Source organism: Hyperolius riggenbachi, chromosome 10 (assembly GCF_040937935.1).
Source record: "Hyperolius riggenbachi isolate aHypRig1 chromosome 10, aHypRig1.pri, whole genome shotgun sequence".
NCBI classification, from domain to species: Eukaryota; Metazoa; Chordata; class Amphibia; order Anura; family Hyperoliidae; genus Hyperolius; species Hyperolius riggenbachi.
This window is the reverse complement of record NC_090655.1, coordinates 32,520,341-32,540,734: the sequence shown is the minus strand read 5'-3', so window position 1 is coordinate 32,540,734 and position 20,394 is coordinate 32,520,341. Positions and strand designations below refer to the sequence as shown.

At 44.7% G+C, this 20,394-nt stretch overlaps 1 protein-coding gene across 1 annotated transcript; it reads right to left on the bottom strand.

The window, feature by feature from the left end:
- Window positions 1-4,121: 4,121 nt before the first annotated feature.
- Window positions 4,122-20,088, bottom strand: VAX1 (ventral anterior homeobox 1). Its single transcript, XM_068255276.1, has 3 exons — window positions 19,851-20,088; window positions 16,583-16,770; window positions 4,122-5,364 (listed from the first exon to the last, which is right to left on the bottom strand). The coding sequence occupies exons 1-3, from the start codon at window positions 20,086-20,088 to the stop codon at window positions 4,906-4,908; spliced, it is 885 nt and encodes a 294-aa protein (XP_068111377.1). The 3' UTR covers window positions 4,122-4,905.
- Window positions 20,089-20,394: the final 306 nt, after the last annotated feature.

The window sequence follows — 20,394 nt, the reverse complement described above, 5'->3', positions numbered from 1 at the left end:
GACAGTGCATAAAGATGTTATATATGAGGGTGAAGGGCCCCTTATCTAAGCTTTTTGCATGTATAGTTTAATTCTGTAAGCTATTTTTAACACCCCCATTTTTCCATTTCTTTATAAAGTAATCTGTTTTGAAATATTACTTAAAGCGGTATTGTCACCATAAAAATCAAATTTCAACAGCAACTGGTCTGAGTGTATTAAGTGATAAAGATGCTAATCCTGCATTCAAAACTTTTTCTGCTGTTAAGGTTTGGAGTTAACACATACTTTAGGAGCACTGGCCCTAGTGCCAAACAGTGCCAAAAGGTTGAATGCTGGGAGTTCTTGTGAATGCTGGGAGTTCTTTTTATCTATAATATATTCCTCCTCTTCCATTTATTTCCCTGCCTAGCTGATTACTTGTGTTTACAAGCAAGGCTGAGGTGACTCAGTGATTGGATGTGTAAATAAAAAAAAACTCTGGGAGGAGGGCAGCTAATGAATACACAATAAGCAAGAGAAGGGAGGGGGGAAACAAGAGTCAGGGAGGATATGATGTCAGCATTAGCTTGGCAAAATGGCCACTGCCTGCTATAGGATTTTCTGCTTTTCCTTTATAAAATTCACAGGAATCATTACGTGGATAGCACAATACATCTGTTATGTAAGTAGAACTAGTATTTATCTACTTATATATGTGTTTTTTATTACTAGGTTAGCATGGGTGTCACTTGTTCTTTAAAGGGAACCAGAAGTGAAATATGGAGGCTGCCATGCTAATTTCCTTTTAAACACTACCTGTTGCCTGGCAGTACTGCTGATCTTTGGCTGTAGTAGTGTCTGATTCACACACCTGAAACAAGCATGCGGCTAATCTAGTCAGACTTGAGTTAGAGGACCTGATTTGCATGCACAAAATGAATATAGCAGCTTCTTTATTCTCTCATTTCAGGTTCCTTTTTAAGACTCAATTAAACCAAAAACTGATTAAGGCAAGTTCTAATAGCAATTATAAAAATATTAAAAAAAATCTGACAGGTTTAGGACTAGTTGACCTGCACATGGTGGATTCTTGGGGTTTCCTTTATTTTCAAAAGCACTTACCTAAAGGGCAGTTGCTCAGTCAAACTGCCAGAATAGCTTGCAAGCAAGCAGGGAGGATAACCGGCATACTTATATATTTTCCATAGCTTTTCTAAATAATAAAATACTGAGAATTCCCCGTAAGGCGATGAGCTAGTCCAAAACCTGTCAGATTTTTACTGCCTACTGTAAGTGACGGTGACATAGGAGAAAAGCAATTTATAATACATTTTACTCTTGAAGTACTAATATATTTTAATTTATTTTATTTTTCAATAGTGGTTCTATAAGTCAGAATACTGTTAAAGCATCTTATGTTAGGGTTACTGTTATTTAGACTTAATATATAATTTGACCAAAAATAAATTCCACATTTCTGACTTCAGTCAGCCAAATACTGTATAAAATAATAAATAAAAACCTCAGCAGGTAAGATTAGAAAATTTTGGTTAACTGTAAAATTATATAAGAAGTTTTTAGACCTCTCAATTGATTTTAATGTAATCATTAGTTGCATTGTGAGGTACTGCGATTGTGCTACTTTTCATTGCCTAATTCAATCTATAGAACATTGATTTGTGCATGGCTAGCATACAGACAGAACACCCAAAGAATGTTCAAACTTTTTGCAATGGATATTTTTTGAAAGACCAAAGAAAAAAATAGGTATGAACTACAGATGTCATAATTGATTCCTGGTGGCTAATCCAATGACATTAGTTGGGACTCTCCTTTAAGCAGTAATTTGCTAAAATTGCTATATGAGGTGTGGTGTTTTGGGGCTCCAATAACTGTAGGTCTATGGAGTGGGATTATTTTAAGGGCTCAAACCCACTAGCAGCCTTTTCTAACTGCTAGTGATTTGTAAAGCTCTTGCTAATGCAATGCTATGGGGGATTTTTATAACATCACATCGCTCAAGTGGGATCAGACCCCCATAGCATTACATTAGCAAGAGCTTTTCACATCCCAAAGTGCTCAGAAAAGGGCTGCTAGTGGGTGGGTTCCAAGCCTAAAGGTGCGTACACACATGCGACTATAGTCGTTTGAAACGATCGTTCCCCGATCGTTTCAAATGACGATCATTTAAAAAAAAGCAACCAACGATCATTAAGTCTAACGACGGACGAGCTAGATCGTTAAAAACGAACGATCTAGCTTGGTGGATTTTTTCCAACGACGATCGTTTGCAAAAGTAGTAAATCGTTGGAAACGGTCGTTCGTACTAGGCTTGACATATGCATTTCACTATTTCTCCATGGAACTTTTCACTTTTATGCGCAAGCGCAATAGTTGCTTTACGTGATGTAACGTTCGTTCTAACGATCAGATCGTTACACACATTTAAAAACTAACTTTACTTAGGTCGTTCTTTCATCAATTAAAAGTTCGTTCAAACGATCGTTGTCGCATGTGTGTACGTAGCATAAGGGTCCAATACTCTGAGATAGTCATTACATCTAATATACATTAAAAAAAAAAGTGATCTCACAGCCAGGAAAAAAACTGAACCCTTGTAAAGGTGACCACACAAAGTATAATTGTTTAAGAAAAATTGATTTGAGAATTATTGTAACATTTGAAAATTGACCAATAACAAGCGTGTATTTAATATTTCCCTTAAAGAGACACTGAAGCGAGACTAAATCTCGCTTCAGGTCTTATATATAGCAGGGGCACGTGTGCCCCTGCTAAAACGCCGCTATCCCGCGGCTAAACGGGGGTCCCTTCACCCCCAACCCACCCCCCGCAAAAGATGGTCGTGGGAATTGTCTTCCTGGAGGCAGGGCTAACGGCTGCAGCCCTGCCTCCAGTCGCGTCTATCAGACGCGCATCGCCGCCTCTCCCCCGCCCCTCTCAGTGAAGGAAGACTGAGAGGGGCGGGGGAGAGGCGGAGATACGCGTCTGACAGACGCGCAAGGGGCAGGGCTGCGGCGGTTAGCCCTGCCCCAACCAGGAAGCGCTCCCCCGTTGCACGGAGGGGGTTTGGGGGGACAGGGACCCCCGTTAAGCCACGCTATAGCGGCGTTTTAGCAGGGGCACGCATGCCCCTGCTAGCTATGAGGTCTGAAGCGAGATCTATTCTCGCTTCAGACTCTCTTTAATTGAAAAAAACACACAAAAAATAGCTTGGGTCTATAAATTAAGAAATTAATCTAGCCTACACATTCAATTTTCGTCATCATTTTTCTTCATTAGAATTTTCCACCACAGCTGATAAATGTATTTGAAAAAAATCAAGTTTTCTATACAACTTATAATTTTATCGGTAAAAATATTTAACGCTTTATTGCATTGTGGCCACCTTTAGGTCATTTTGTTTTGATTTTTTTTTTTTTAATTTTTAAATATTGAACAATTGTTCAGAAGCGGACTGCCAGGCAACTGGTATTGTTTAAAAGGAAACATCCATATCCCTCTCAGTTTAGGTTCCCTTTAATCATACAGATGACAAGAGAAAAAAGTTTGGCTGAAAGATTCAAATTTGTCACCTTGAGGAACAATAGACCGCATCTTGAAAAACTGTTACATTTGTTAGCGCATCAAAAGGATTAAGAAACACCACCTGGCCAGGGTATTTAAGCTGAGAGCCAAGACACTTATCAGGGAAAGAAATATGGTCTTGCAAAGCATATTTTAAATGAAAGAAAACCTTTTTCTGTTTGAAAATGAAAAATAACTGATATAACCGCATGGATATTGCTATTTAACACTTTGTGGAATTCTTTTTATTCACAGCCTACGTCAGAGAATATATATATTCCGTGTGAATGAGGTTAGAATTATTTCCACATTCCTTTCCCAGAGACTTGATATCCATATCCCCAAAACGGGCACTACCAGCAAAATGGGATATTTTAACGCTTCTGTTTTTTTGTTTTTGTTTTTTTAAATGAGTATTTATTGCTGTCTCTGTTCCAGATGGGGAGACTTCCTTCCCGTCAAGACAGAAGGTGAATTCATTTCTCCCAGGTGGTAACACAAACAACGATAATACAAATGTTTAGGTTCTAACCTTTTCCACATTTCAAACCTAAACCTTTTTATATAAAGTTGGGCTTAATGGACACCAGAGTTAGTTGTCCAGGTCTTAGAGATGAGCAGCCTTTGAACCCCATAGTAGGCTGGTATTTAACAAAATGTGGACAGTGCTTCCCACTTCTTGGAGGAAGCTGGACATTAATGGTGGGGAGGGGGTGTTGGTCAGCAGAATAGGTCACAGTGCCTTCATACCAGATTACAAGTATAGCAGCTTCATCTCTAGCCAGATGGTAGACTTAGCTCCTGTATTTTGAAGGCATGGTACAACTGAGAGTCCACATTTTGGAATCATGGAGATGTTTGGTGCCTGGGAGAGAAAAATGTGATATTTGCAGTGTAGGGTCTACACCTTTTGGGTTAAAATGCCTACACTGTAGGGGAGGGGTTGTGAGATGGGAGGTATGATACCTTCAAAATGGGGCAAGACAACACTTGATCATATGGTGGGATTTTATGAATGCTTCCTCAGTGGTGAAGAGATTATGGCATTAGGAGTATATTGCCTTCACATAGGGTGCAGTGTGTTTGGGTTTATGACTCCAGATCTGGAGATAGGATTGGTTAGGGGTGCAGTTGCTAAATATTCTGAGGAACAACTCCTATAAATTTGAGAAATTGTGGGTTTGGGTGTATATGGCACATCCACATTTTAGGGACACAGTGTCTTTACATTTTGTGAGTAGAGAGCCTCCACAGCGAGATTGGGGCATGGTAAGCGTTGTGGGGAAGGGAGTCAGTAGTGCACATGCCTGTTTTTTTTTTTCCTTCTTCAGAGTGCTGCCCCACTTGACAAAGACATGGTCAGTCCAAAGACTTCTTTTCTAGAGCCTCCTTGGAGGAATTTCTAGAGTAGGGCTCGAAAGCAGAGGAGCTGAGGTACCTGGCGGACAGTTCCTGAAGGTTCCCTGCCATGGTCAGTGGGTTGGAGGATAGCCGGTTGGCCACAGTGCCCAGTAGCGATGGCACAGGCATGCCGAAGATGCTGTGACCTGTAGAGGAGGTGTGCAGTCCAGGCTGGTGAGGGGCACTAGTGACTTCTGGGATGGATGAGGCTCCAGAACTGCTTGGAGCCCGCAGCGCACTTGCAGCACAAGCTGGCAATAGTCCAGGCAAGCCAGGCGGAGACAGGAGACGGCCTTGTTCCAGGAGCCGGAGGACGCTACAGGTTGCTGCTGTTTCTGAGACCACCGACCGCAGCTCAGAGTCCTTCCCCTGGTCCTTTTTCTGCTTCGTCCTGCGGTTCTGAAACCAAACCTTCACCTGCCAAGACACCAGATAACCCCATGTGAGACAGACAACCAAACATCACCCACTGAGAAACCAGATAACCCTGTATGAGATAGACAACCAAACCATCATATGGTGAGACATGGAAAACCCCATGTGAGATATGGATAGATAACAAAACATCCCCCACTGAGACAAACCAATGAGATGTAAAGATAGCTAAACCAATACCTGCTGAGACACCAAGTAATGACAGGTGAGATGCAGAAACAGATACCCAAACCTTCAAAAAGGTGCAAAAGTTCAACGAAATAAAGTAACCTGACCCTGTGCATATTAAAAACTTTTACCAGGTAAGAAGACTTCACCTGGGTCTTACTGGATCATAGTGTGGGCTGCGTGAATTAGTGGTTGTACCATTTCAGTTACGTGCTTACGAACCTACAAACAGACCTTTTCATGGGGGGGGGGGGGGGGGCTATGGTCACAGTGGAGCAATGTGATGTAACAGCAGCATTATAATGTGGAACATCGCAATGCAACCTCTATGCAGTGTGCACAGTGCGGCGGGAGCAGGGCGGTATAATGGCACGCGGCATCCAAACGCACTGCATGCGGTTTTATTGTGAAACGCACATGTTAAGAGTAACAGTGAAGCATATACTATTCATGGACTTAAAGTGGATCCGAGATGAAAAATTAACTATAACAAGTTTTTTTGTCTATATATCTTAAAGAGACTCTGTAACAAAATGTTCAGCCTTAGTTCTTCTATCCTATAAGTTCCTTTGCCTGTTCTAATGTGCTCTGGCTTACTGCAGCTTTTCCTAATTGCACAGTGGCTGTGTTATCTCTGTTATATGATCTAATCTGTTTTCTTCTGTCGGCACAGTCGGGCTAAAGCCGCATCTACACACGTAGATGCGGCCGCGATGTTCCTTATCAATCTCGATTGATAAGATCCGACAGGACGGATCTCCCCACTCCCCACCGCCGATTCCCTGCTTGCTCCCCACGAGGGGACAATGCCAGGGAATCGAGCGGAAGATATGCGGCGCGGCGCGGGGACGAGCGGGAATCGAGCGGGTATTGATTCCGGCGCAGCGAGCGGGGACGCGGAAGAGGCGATCCGGCGGCTAATCGAGCCGCCGTATCGCCGCCTCATCTACACGTGTAGATGAGGCTTTAGGCTGGAATGTGTGGAATGTGCAGGGCTGCTTGTGATTGGTAGAAGCTATACACACACCCTCCAGGCCCCTTGCAGGCTCTGTATGACTCACACACTCTGCTTATGTGAGCCTATCACAAGCTGGTTAGTTTGTTTGTAAACATTGCCTAAAACTGGCAATTACAAGCCAGGTTTGCAGCAGAGAGTGGCAGAAACAGCACAGAGGGTCCCAGGAGAACATAATGAATAGAATGGTATGCTTCTTGCTGTAAAAAGTTTAGAGTACAGATTCTCTTTAAGTTTAGATAGTTTACACAGCAAATCTAGCTGCAAACAGCTTTAACAGTTTATGATTATTCAGTGGCGTAGCTTGGGCTCATGGGGCCCCATAGCAAAACTTTCAGGGGGCCCTCAAGTGAAGGTAATCTTAAGCACTGCCACCTACCCTATGGATAATAGTTAATTGGGCAAATTACATTCTCGTACAATCTACACTGCACATAGTTCATGGACACTGAGACAGTCAGAGGGTGGAGAAACACAATAAATTTAATGGTAAATACATCAAGTACCCACTGGGCCTCCTATGCTCCAGGACCCCATAGCACCTGCTATGACTTCTATTGCTATTGCTAAGCCCCTGTGATTATTTCTTCCTGTGATACAATGAGAGCAGCCATATTCTGCTCGTCATCATTACACAGCCAACCTGCTCTGCATTTCCATCCCTCAGCCTGTGAAAACTCCACACCTCTCTCCTCCTCCTTGCCTCTGAAATCTCTGGCTGGTAACGCCTCCTCCTCCTCCTTCAGGAAAAGCCTCCTCCTCCCCAGGCTGACCTCCCATGATCGCTTGCTACATGGGACTCAGAATTCCTAGGCTCGGAAGGAGCGCGGTGGGTGAGGCTTGATTAGTTAGGGAATTAGGCTATTAAAACAAAAAAAAAGTGTTTGGCTTGAGGAATGCCCTATAAACTATATGTAAGGGGCACGGTTATGCAATGAGTAAAAATATATCATGTATTCGCTTTAATGCTTTCGACTTGGTTCCCATCTGCAGCCGGAGCATGCATGTGCGGCCAGCAGGAGTGGACAGTGCAGTGACCGCTTTTATGGTACACTGTGGTCTGGCTGGCCGTATGTATATGTAGGCCGCCAGTGAGACAAATGACAGCTCACCCTGCTGCTGCTCAAATCCCCGGTGGTGTAAAATACTGTTCCCCTTCCAACTAGTCGTTGCAACTTGGAGGGAGATTTTATTCGGGGCCCGGCGATTGCTGGTCTGGAACCCCGACTTAAGGTGCGTACACACATGCGACTATAGTCGTTCGAAACGATCGTTCCCCGATCGTTTCAAACAACGATCGTTTAAAAAAAAGCAACCAACGATCATTAAGTCTAACGACGGATGAGCTAGATCGTTAAAAACGAACGATCTAGCTTGGCGGATTTTTTCTAACGACGATCGTTTGCAAAAGTAGTACATCGTTGGAAACGATCGTTCGTACTAGGCTTGACATGCGCATTTCGCTATTTCTCCATGGAACTTCTCATTTTTATGCGCAAGCGCAATAGTTGCTTTACGTGATGTAACGTTCGTTCTAACGATCAGATCGTTACACACATTTAAAAACTAACTTTACTTAGGTCGTTCTTTCATCAATTAAAAGTTCGTTCGTCGTTCACAACGAACGATCGTTGTCGCATGTGTGTACGTAGCCAGGGGCGTAGGAATAGGCCCTGCAGCCCCTGCGCCCGCGGGGGGGCCCGCCCCCCCCCCCCTGGGGCCCACTCGGGGCCGTTTTGTGGGTGCTGGAGGGGTGGCAGCATGAGGGGAAAGCCTTGCCCACAGTCGGCGGGGAGAGGGGTAGTTCCCCCCTCTCCCTCACCTCGGGGCTCTCCCCTCTGCGCTCCCCTCCAGCTCGTAAGTGTCTGTGGGGCTGTGGTGGGCAGCGAGCGGCGGGCAGATACATACCTGCTTCCGTGCGTTCCATCGGAGACTTCTCCCTCTAGCGGCTGACGTCACTTCCGGAAGTGACGTCAGCCGCTAGAGGGAGAAGTCTCCGATGGAACGCACGGAAGCAGGTATGTATCTGCCCGCCGCTCGCTGCCCACCACAGCCCCACAGACACTTACGAGCTGGAGGGGAGCGCAGAGGGGAGAGCCCCGAGGTGAGGGAGAGGGGGGAACTACCCCTCTCCCCGCCGACTGTGGGCAAGGCTTTCCCCTCATGCTGCCACCCCTCCAGCACCCACAAAACGGCCGCGAGCGGGCCCCGGGGGGGGGGGGCCGCTCAGAAAATCTGCAGGGGGGCCCGGTGGGGCCTAGTTACGCCCCTGTACGTAGCATTACCCTTACACGCCCTGTGCAGTATAACATTACTTCAACAGCGGTGTGTAATTTCGGCGCTAAACGCTGTGCGGCGAAACCGTCTACTTTGCTTGCTGGAGCCCAGGGCGGATGTGTTGCCACCATAGGCTATAGAGGGAACGTATCCACCTGCCCAGGATTATTGCAGATGGCACAGAAGTGTGAGTTCTGCTTACCACAACTGATCCAGATTTACAGGGAATGCCACGCCCTCTGTGAGCCTAAACATGTCAGGCCAGGATCACCTGTTACCTCCAGCCTAGAGCTTCAGCACATCAGGACCAAAATATGACCAAATAAATGTTCATATCACTTTCCTCATCCTATTCTACTACAATCCTTCAAGCCCCATCTACACGATACGATTCTTTGTGCGATTCGATTACGATTCCATGTATGATCCGATTGTTTTGCAATGGCAAATCGAATTGAATCGAATCCTGATCGGACATGTCGGATTTTATCGGATCGTAAATAGAATTGTAATCGAATCGCACAAAGAATCATATCGTGTAGATTGGGCTTTAGATTGTAAAGGTGGCCATACACTTATAGATTTGCAGCAGACTCAACCATCAGATGCATGTCAGGTCGAATCTGATGTGTGCCACACACTAGGAACAGATTTCCCATAGATTTCAGAATGAAATCTATAAAAAAAAAAATCGATCGAAATGTAGTATTGCACCATTCGATCCAATGCAAATCTATGGGCCACCAATTTGCTGCCAAATCGACCTAGAATTTCCATCCGGACCAATCGAGCAGATCAATTGAAATCGGCTGGAGAGCGAGAGGCCAATCAATCATGCTTCCTGCTGCATAAATTTGTAGCCAATTCAATCAGAGCGGTCAAATCGGCCATCGATTGATGGCTGAAATCGACCAGTGTATAGCCTACCTTCCTGGCGGGACTCCCGATGACATCACGACATCGATTACTTCATCCCGCCCTTCGCCATGGCGACAGGGGAAGCCCTCCAGGAAACCCCGTTCTTTGAACGGGATTTCCTGATCGCAGATCGCCGGAGGCGATCAAAGAGGGTGGGGGGGATGCCGCTGCACAGCGGCTATCATGTAGCGAGCCCTATCCTCGCTACATGATTTAAAGAAAAAAAATTTAAAAACTGCTGCGCTGCCCCCTGGCGGTTTTTAATAGACCGCCAGGAGGGTTAATACAACCAATTTCAGCCCGAAATGGGTTGCATCGTCGATCAGTCATGCACTTGGTGGCACCAATTTTCATCAAATTATAATAATGCAATCGGATGGTCGATCAGCCGCCAAGCCGCGTGATATACAACTGTCAAACTCCAGTTCGTGGGCCAAATTCAGGGCCATTAAATTTGGCCCTCAAGTGGTTTCCCCGCTTTGCATTATGTTTGGCCCACTCTAGACCACCAGGGACGCTACATTGGAGGTGAAGCCCGAGATCACCAGGGAAGTCATATGGGGCAGGTAGAAGGAAAGCACTAAACACTAGGAAACTGTATTGAGGGTGGGGGCCTCTAGACACCAGGGAACTGTATAGGGGGTGGGGGGGGGGCATTAGACACCTCTAGAGAACTTAATAAGAGAGGCAGGTGACCAGTAGACATTGAGATTGGCCCGTGACTTGGTCCCAGTGTACAATTTCGGCCCACTTTGTATTTGAGTTTGACATCCCTGATCTAAATTGATCAGGTAGATGTAGTTCCCTGCAATAGAGAGCAGGCAGAACAGACAATGTGATCAGATCTAACAGTCAGGCAATCAATTATGTTGGGAACACGCGATGCAGCATCCGGTCGGATGGACGGGAATTGGATGATTATTTCCGACCTGTCTGATCTGTTACTGATCAACAAAGGAATCGATTTTGCAAAGTTATCATGAGAAAAGCCATCCCTATCGATCGGTAGCAATTTAGGCATTTACGCACGATTCAACTTCCCGTCAGATTAGCCTTCCATCGGAAAGGAAATTACATCGCATTCCCAGTTCTGTCCAGACATCCAATTTTTATCTGTAGATGACTGGCCAATTTTACCCCTTCCATGTAGTATGAGCATACCTACAGTCTGTTCATAGTATTGAAAACCTGTTGCCACTCATACTAGTACATGACAGTGGTAAATGTGGCCAATCATCTGCAGATTAAAATTGGATGTGCATGGCGCCTAAAGCCCCATCTACACGATACAATTTTTTGTGCAATTCGGTGGTATCGAATTGGATTGATCGATTAAATCCGACATGTCCGATTGAGATTCGATTCGATAGTGTGGTTGACTGTCATTGCAAAACAATGGCAAATCGATTATGCTACCAATCCAATCACGATCGGACATGTCTGATTTAATCGAGCAATTCGATCTGATCGAATTGCACAAAAAATTGTATTGTGCAGATGGAGCTTTACACCTGTGCAGTCAGATCACGTTTTCCGTCCTCGGGATCTCCCCATGTAAAAACGTTCAAAGTGGTGGTTTGGGGGGCGGGGGGAGTTTAGCGCGATTGTTCTGTAACTTCGGGAAGTCGAACAGTCAGAGGAGATCGGGCTTCCTGTTGTACATAGCTCAGCCTGATCTCTGCAGAGAGCGATCAGTAACGCACAATTCCTCACTGCCCGACCTCTTCTTCTATGCGCTTAGATGTGTGAGTGCACAAGCAGAAATGAGGAAATTCTTGGAGTGGACAGATACACATTTCTGCACAAAGCACGGCTCCCTCTTGTGTTAAAGAATGATTCGTATAAATTATAAAATTAGTTTCCTCAAGAAATCCAGTCCGATGTTGATCGCAAGAACCATCAGATAATCGGTACATAGAGCCGGTCCCCCACTACAGTATATAGATCAAGCACAGCTAAAAATACGTTCTGCTGCAACGTGTATCGTTGTTTGACTTATACTATGTAATAAAGGGAACGTTCATATACAAAAAGTATATTCGTCAAAATTAACGGTACCGCGTCTGATAAATGATCTTATAATCCTTCTCTTAAATAATAGTTATTTATTATTGTTATTTATTATTGTTATTATTATTATTAGTTATTATCATGATCCGATTTGTAATTATTAATCAAGCAATATTGTTATTATGTATTTATATCTTCATTTTGCGGCAAATATATCACTTAAAAGATGCAGAATATATAATTGTATCTATACATTTGCATGTGCATTCTGCCTATGTACATAGTATATAACGTTTTTACTCTTTAGATATATCAATTTTTGTCTCGCTAAATAAAAGCAAAATATTTAAATATCACAGCGTCCCAAACAAAAATCTGGAACAATATGCCAGCTTGTAGAATCACTAATATATTAGTCATATATAATGTATAGTATATAATATCTCAGATGTGTGTGCTTATATATAATATCTCAGATGTGTGGTATTATTTTGTTTCACCATACAATTCCTGAAGAATAACATCGCATAGGGAAACAGCTGCTATCCGGGGTGATTTCTATAGCATACATAGCAGCATCTGATCTTTTGTGCATAAAGTGGATCTCTTATCAAAGGCGAAAAACAATCAAAGCAACAATACGAGGATTGAGTTTGAAATAAGTGCTGGAAGGTCATAGAGATTAGTGTAATATTATCATTCACTAAAACTATATAAATATATAACTTTATATAACTAATACTTAATATTCTTATCGATTTTCAAATGTATTTGGTAGAGTTGTGGGGATTCCCCAGGAATGTGTCCGGATAGTGGGTTGTGCACAATATTGTAAAATTACAGGCTGCAGGCGCTTTTAAAGGGAACTTAAAGGGACAGCTATATGGAAGCGGCCATATTTATTTCCAGATGCCTGGCAGCCCTGCTGATCTATTGTGGCTGCAGTGCATACATGTTTGAATCGCACACCTGAAACAAGCATGCAGCTAATCTAGTAAAACTTCAGTCAAGCTTCTGATCTGCATGCTTGTTCAGGATTGCTGGATTGCCAGGCAACTGGTATTGTTTAAAAGGAAATAAATATGGCAGCCTCCATATTGCTTACACTTCAGGCTTTTAAGAAACAAATTGCACATCTCCCCTTGTTGGGAGCCGAAAATAATACATGATCAGGTATACTGTACAGATATAATTTAGGACTCAAAAATTGAATTAACTTTTTAACTTCATTTAATTTGTTTAAGATGCACACACAAGTGAGAGAAAAATCGTTTTAAACTAATGCTCAACCTTAGATTGCAGATATTCTTTGTAAAATATTTACCTGATGACCTTAAAAGATGAGACGTTTGTCTTTCAAAGTGTCAAATTCATCCTGGCAAATGCTTTCTGGCAATTCCTTTCCATAAGATGTATAAAGGTGGCCACTAACAGTACAATTTGATGAACAACGTTATGAACAATTATTCATATTAAACATGGAAAGTGCTCAATTGGGACCACTAACGAACAAAAATCTCCAAACCAACCTGATCAGAATAATGGGATTGATCCGAAAATTGGATCGATTTCATTAATCTTAATATTTAATAATCTGATCTGATTGGTTAGATTTGTGTCTGTTGGTGGTCCCAACTGATCATTTCTCATTTCTGACCATTCATATGAAGAATCGTTCAGTGTAAAGTGTACACTAACTGTCCAAATTCTAGCGAAATATCTTTCAAGCGATCAGAAATTCTGATCGGATTGGTTGTAAATAATCTCAGTTGATGGGCACAATCGATTACGAACAATTATAAAAATAGTTGTCCGATTGGATTTTCATCAAATCAAAATGTGTTTTTTCTTATTGGTTGTGATAAATAGGAAACAAAGATTGGTTCGTTGATGGTGTAGTGAACGATTTTTCTTCCGATAAGAATTATGATCGCTTTAACGATTTTTTTTGCTAGAAATTGGATCATTAGTGGCCACCTTTAGATGTGTATGAGAGCATCAGATATTTCTTAACCCTCGTGTGTACAGCGCAAGTGTGAAGTAAAATGTCTATGAAAGCATTTCTTGGGTCAATTGCATGAAGTGTTCGTTTGCATGTGTACACTAATCGTTAGAACTATCCATTAATCAAATCTCTCTGCCATACCTACACAGCAGATTGATTCCTGGTTCCCAAAGATTTTTATCTTACATGTGTACGCAGCCTTAGAAGCCTAACCTTTCTCTTTAACCAGTGCAACCAAAGAATTTTTGGTCGATTTTATAGATTTTGTTGAAGACTAATCCTTACACACAAAAATGTAGAAAACACTGTAGGGTGCTGGAGTTTAACAGCAACTGAATATCAATGAGCAAAGGGATGTATACAGCAATGATCTAACATACAGATGTAGTAATGTAAGAAAATAAAGGAAATTATCTAAATGGTCTCTGGATTCTGCAGCACTAGATCAGGACAAACTGTACACTGTATGTGATGATAGGACTGTAAGTACATAAAATGGTGAGCAAATGGTGAGTTCAAGTGAAGACTGAGAGTGCAGACAGCAGAGTTGATAAGGTGAAGAAAAGATTTAGAGTGAGTCCTGTAGTCAGTGTGAGGTGAGGGGACTGTACAGTGTAATGTAGGTATGAGGTGGGGTACTGTACAGTGTAATGTAGGTGTGTGAGGTCAGGTGGGGCACTGTACAGTGTAATGTAGGTATGAGGTAGGGCACTGTACAGTGTAATGTAGGTGTGTGAGGTCAGGTGGGGCACTGTAAAGTGTAATGTAGGTGTGTGAGGTGGGGGCACTGTACAGTGTAATGTAGGTGTGAGGTCAGGTGGGGCACTGTACAGTGTAATGTAGGTGTAAGAGGTGGGGGCACTGTACAGTGTAATGTAGGTGTGAGGTCAGGTGGGGCACTGTACAGTGTAATGTAGGTGTGAGGTCAGGTGGGGCACTGTACAGTGTTATGTAGGTGTGTGAGGTCAGGTGAGGCACTGTACAGTGTAATGTAGGGGTGTGGGGTGGGCGCAACGTACAGTGTAATGTAGGCATGCGAGGTGGGGCACTGTACAGTGTGTAGGTGTGTGAGGTCAGGTGGGGCACTGTACAGTGTAATGTAGGCATGCGAGGTGGGGCACTGTACAGTGTAATGTAGGGGTGTGTGCGGTGGGGCACTGTACAGTGTAATGTAGGTGTGTGAGGTCAGGTGGGGCACTGTACAGTGTAATGTAGTTGTGAAGTGAGGCACTGCACAATGTGAGGTCAGGTGGGGCACTGTACAGTGTAATGTAGGTGTGAGATGAGGCACTGTACAATGTAATGTAGGTGTGAGGTCTGGTGAGGCACTGTACAGTGTAATGTAGGGGTGTGAGGTGAGGCACTGTACAGTGTGGTGTAGTCAGTGTGAGGTGGGGCACTGTACAGTGTGGTGTAGTCAGTGTGAGGTGGGGCACTGTACAGTGTAATGTAGGGGTGTGAGGTGAGGCACTGTACAGTGTGGTGTAGTCAGTGTGAGGTGGGGCACTGTACAGTGTGGTGTAGTCAGTGTGAGGTGGGGCACTGTACAGTGTGGTGTAGTCAGTGTGAGGTGGGGCACTGTACAGTGTAATGTAGGGGTGTGAGGTGAGGCACTGTACAGTGTGGTGTAGTCAGTGTGAGGTGGGGCACTGTACAGTGTAATGTAGGGGTGTGAGGTGGGGGCACTGTACAGTGTAATGTTGGTGTGTGAGGTGGGGCACTGTACAGTGTAATGTAGGGGTGTGAGGTGAGGCACTGTACAGTGTGGTGTAGTCAGTGTGAGGTGGGGCACTGTACAGTGTGGTGTAGTCAGTGTGAGGTGGGGCACTGTACAGTGTGGTGTAGTCAGTGTGAGGTGGGGCACTGTACAGTGTGGTGTAGTCAGTGTGAGGTGGGGCACTGTACAGTGTAATGTAGGGGTGTGAGGTGAGGCACTGTACAGTGTGGTGTAGTCAGTGTGAGGTGGGGCACTGTACAGTGTAATGTAGGGGTGTGAGGTGGGGGCACTGTACAGTGTAATGTTGGTGTGTGAGGTGGGGCACTGTACAGTGTAATGTAGGGGTGTGAGGTGAGGCACTGTACAGTGTGGTGTAGTCAGTGTGAGGTGGGGCACTGTACAGTGTGGTGTAGTCAGTGTGAGGTGGGGCACTGTACAGTGTAATGTAGGGGTGTGAGGTGGGGGCACTGTACAGTGTAATGTTGGTGTGTGAGGTGGGGCACTGTACAGTGTAATGTAGGGGTGTGAGGTGAGGCACTGTACAGTGTGGTGTAGTCAGTGTGAGGTGGGGCACTGTACAGTGTAATGTAGGGGTGTGAGGTGGGGGCACTGTACAGTGTAATGTTGGTGTGTGAGGTGGGGCACTGTACAGTGTAATGTAGGGGTGTGAGGTGAGGCACTGTACAGTGTGGTTTAGCCAGTGTGTGAGGTGGGGCACTGTACAGTGTGATGTAGTCAGTGTGAGGTGGGGCACTGTACAGTGTGGTGTAGTCAGTGTGAGGTGGGGCACTGTACAGTGTGGTGTAGTCAGTGTGAGGTGGGGGCACTGTACAGTGTGGTGTAGTCAGTGTGATGTGGGGGCACTGTACAGTGTGGTGTAGTCAGTGTGAGGTGGGGGCACTGTACAGTGTAATGTAGGGGTGTGAGGTGAGGCACTGTACAGTGTGGTGTAGTCAGTGTGATGTGGGGCACTGTACAGAGTTGGCAGTGTTAGGTGGGGACTCTGTACAGTGTGAAATGTGAAACACTATGTAATATGGTGGAGGTACAAGTGAGCCTGGAAGGGCTCCGGTGAAGCCAGGCACTATACCTGTGTCTCTGACAGGTTGAGCTGTCGGGCCAGTTCAGTCCTCTCTCTTCCCACCACATACTGGCACCTCTGGAACTCCATCTCCAGCCTGTAGAGCTGCTCTGCAGTGAAGGATGTTCGTGTCCGCTTGGGCCGGTCCAAGTCCAGCCCCTTCGGAAGGATGATCTCTCGGATGGAGCCCTTGGCATCTGTGGGGGCACAGAAAGGTCACCTTTTTACTGAAGGTGTAGAGCATCAGACAGAGCCCAGGAGGGTCAGAAACTACTTTTTGGATTCCTCAACTGTTTGATTGAGAACCCTAAACCTATCGCAACAACCTATCAACAATTTAGGAGCTTTCTTTATCTCCCCCTGCGGTCACGAAACAGCTCGGGGCTACCGAGTTTCTCGGGGGGGGGGTCCCCTCACCAATGTGGGACTTGAATTCTCTGCCCCTCAGACCCCAAATAAATTTCTGGGGTCCTTGCCTCCTGGGGCATCTCATATATTTCTGCACTGTGCTTTCTGGTTTTCTATACACAGCTTGCATTATTTATATAAAAGAAGTTAATTAAAATGAAGATTAATCACAATTCTATTCTATTCCAAACTCAGATCCAAACTCAGATCTGCAGACTGAGGGGGGGTTATTTCCGTGGAAGCCCCATCTGTCCCCCTAGTGTGCCCATCACTCAATCCCGGCACACACTCACATATTATGCAATCATACACCTTTATCGCACCCAATAAATCTATCGCACCACGACATTTGAGTTTTGTATTCTATTGCAATAAATCAAAAACATATAAAATATATATATATATATATATATATATATATATATATATATATATATATATATATATATATATATATATATATTACACACACACAAAATATTTTGGCTTGCATTGTTTGTGTTCCCTGATTTTTATTATTTTCTTTCATGCTCGTATTACGTCTCTACCAGACTTTTGCGAGCTACAAGCCGTGTGATATAACGAATTATTAGTTTTGCATTATTATTTTACAGGGTGGTGTTAAGAATAATTAAACACATGAAGACGAAATAGAACTCGCTGCACCGAGGTGCTGGCAGATAATATGTAAATAAAATCTGGGAATGGCCAGGAGGACTCCCTAAAGATCTGTAGTGTTACAACCAACATGATCTATGCGAGATTATTCACTTTTGTTCTCTCTCTAACAAGAAATAATAAAAGGACCTTTGACTGCAGTAATGTTGAAAATATAGTGTAAACATTAGTGTTAGTTTCTCTAATCCGGAGGCTGATGGGAATAGGGCACTGTGCAGCGCTGGGGAATATGTCAGAGACTCAGAGCTAAATAAATGTATGATACGTGTGTGACTGTGGTATGGACATTAGAGTGTAAACTCCTGAGCTGCAGAGACTGATTGGAATGGATCAGCGAAGTGATCTCCGTTCAGCGCTGTGGAATATATCAGACGTACATTATAGTAGTAATGTAATTTTCAGGAATATTACGACTGTTATGGGGATATTAGAAATAATTTGTTATGGGAAAACTAAAAAGTTATCATTTTTATTATGACTGTGGTGGTGATATGAGAGTGTGAGGTGAGCAGAAACTAATCTACATACATTAATATTACTAATCGCTCAATATTTTACAATCGGGGACAGCGGTTCGGCATCGCTGCTGTATTCCGCAGACAGGAGCCGGCTGGCAAACGATGGTCCAGCATGCGGCCGAGCTTTGTCCCTTTGCGTCTGATTGAGCTGCGAGGACTTTGTGTGAAGAGCTGGAGCCGAAGTTTCGGGGTCTGACGGTTCCTCACTTCGGGACTATTGAAGACCTTGCTCTAGACCAGGAGGAGATGGGGCACTGCTGCCAGGGCGTGTAGGTGCCCATCTTCTGGATGGGCATATGGGCTGCCATGAAGATGGCGGAGTCAGGTCTCCCCAGGCTGAGGAATGGGGCAGGTGGGATCGGGCAGCAGTATGCCCGGGTACAGGATTTGATGGGTATGCTGGCTGGCATGACTGGAGGGAGGCATCCGTCTGAAACTGGCATAATACTGGGGCACATGAGGTTGGTATTGTGGGTATGGGAGGTTATAGGAACCTAGTAGACTCGGGCAGCGTGATATAATTCTCTTACTGACGGGTATGGTGACAAGTGAGGGCAGAGCTGCTACATCTGAGGCTGCTATGGCGCTGGGCAGGCTGGAGGGTGAGTAGGGATCAGCAGGCACTAGACTTAGTGACTAGAGAGGCTGCTGTGGTCTGTAAGAAGTCTGGTATGTGGAGATTGGCATGGAAGGACACCCAGCTGCAGTGATATCTGGATCTGCCATAGTGACTAGGGATAGTGGTATGCAGGGATGGCATGATACAGTCACAATGCAGGCTGGTTGAGATCAAAATATGAGGCTGGCATGATTGGTATAAAAGGGTAGAAGTGAGTATGATGGCTGCATGAAAGTATTTTAAGGCTGCTTTGGTAGGTAGGAGGCTGGCATGTGATGTGACAAAGGCTGACACTGAAGGGGGGGATACAGGGACATCCAGGTATAGTATGGCACTAGAGGCTGGTATGTGAGGACAGAGACTGAGGAGTCAGGACCGCATAAAGAAGTAATTTGGAGACTTATATTATGGGTAGGTAGGTTGGCATGCAAGGATGGGAGACTGGCATGTTTGGCCACTGGGCAGCTTGTTATAGTGATGGTAGGTAGGCTGGCATGTAGTGGTCGGAGACTGGCGTGGCTGCTTTATCAAAGTCGGAGATTTGTACGGTGGGTAAGGAAGCTGGAATCCAGGGGTTTAGGACTGGCATGGGGAAGGTAGCATAACGCAAGGAATTGTTGAGCTGTCACAGATGGTAGAATAATGGCAATGGGGACTGGCGTGGCTACAGCAACTGGCATATGGCATGGCTTCAGCAACTGGTACATGGATGCTTTTCATGCAAGAACTAAAAGTTGTCTTGTAGAAACAGTGGCTGACCTATTGGAATAATTAGGCAAGGATAAGAACATTTGGTTAAATGTGGATGCTTTATCTAATATTGGTGTTCTGAAGCTGGTATAGGGCATTCTGGTTAGTATTGGGGTACAGAGGTTGTTATGAGTTATATACAGAGCCTGGCACTGAGATGCAGCGCTTGGTATGTGAGACCAGAAACGGGTATGTGATATTATGACATGTAGGCAGAAGAAGGTGAGAAGATGGAGGCAGGCTGGCACTGAGACATGTAAGATGGTGTTGGTGAAGAGATAGGAGGCAGAGGTTATCAAATTACCTCGGACGAGAATCCTCCGGCAATAGTCTGGATCACTTCCTCCACTGTTCTTGGTCTTTGTGCATGTGTCGGAGGCTCCAGGAGTTGGGTAGGTGCCTTGTTGCTCCTTCAGGTAAGAATCGGCAATGCTGCCCTGGCTGTCCCTGGCATCTTTGACCTCCTTGTGCCCAGGCTTGTTCCGGGGCTCCTCTGTGCCAGGGTTGCACCTAATGTCCATGCTGCGTGTTTTCTCAAACATATATAGAGCGGAAAACCCTGCAGTGTCAGGCAGAGATGGTCCCCAGCTGCTACTCCAGACAATGGGGTACCTAATCTGGTCACAAGGTCCCCAGGTGGCACGTTGAACAATGGGCTATCCTGATATTGATTAGGAAAAAGGGTCTCCAACTTGTGCCCTTGGCAGTGGAGTCTCCTGGTAAGAGTTTAGGCACAGGCTTCCCAGTTTGAACCGTGGTGTATCCTGGTATGTAGGGGGGACGGTTTCCCAAGGATGGACGGTGGGCTATCCTAGTATCAATATGGGTGGAAGATGTCAAGTTTTTAA

Coding starts and splice junctions, on each gene's coding strand:
- VAX1 (XM_068255276.1), bottom strand. CDS start 20,088: ATGTTTGAGAAAACACGCAGCATGGACATTAGGTGCAACCCTGGCACA. Junction 16,771..19,850: donor CCGGAGGATTCTCGTCCGAG/GTAATTTGATAA, acceptor GTGCCCCCACAG/ATGCCAAGGGCTCCATCCGA. Junction 5,365..16,582: donor TCAACCTGTCAGAGACACAG/GTATAGTGCCTG, acceptor GTGTCTTGGCAG/GTGAAGGTTTGGTTTCAGAA.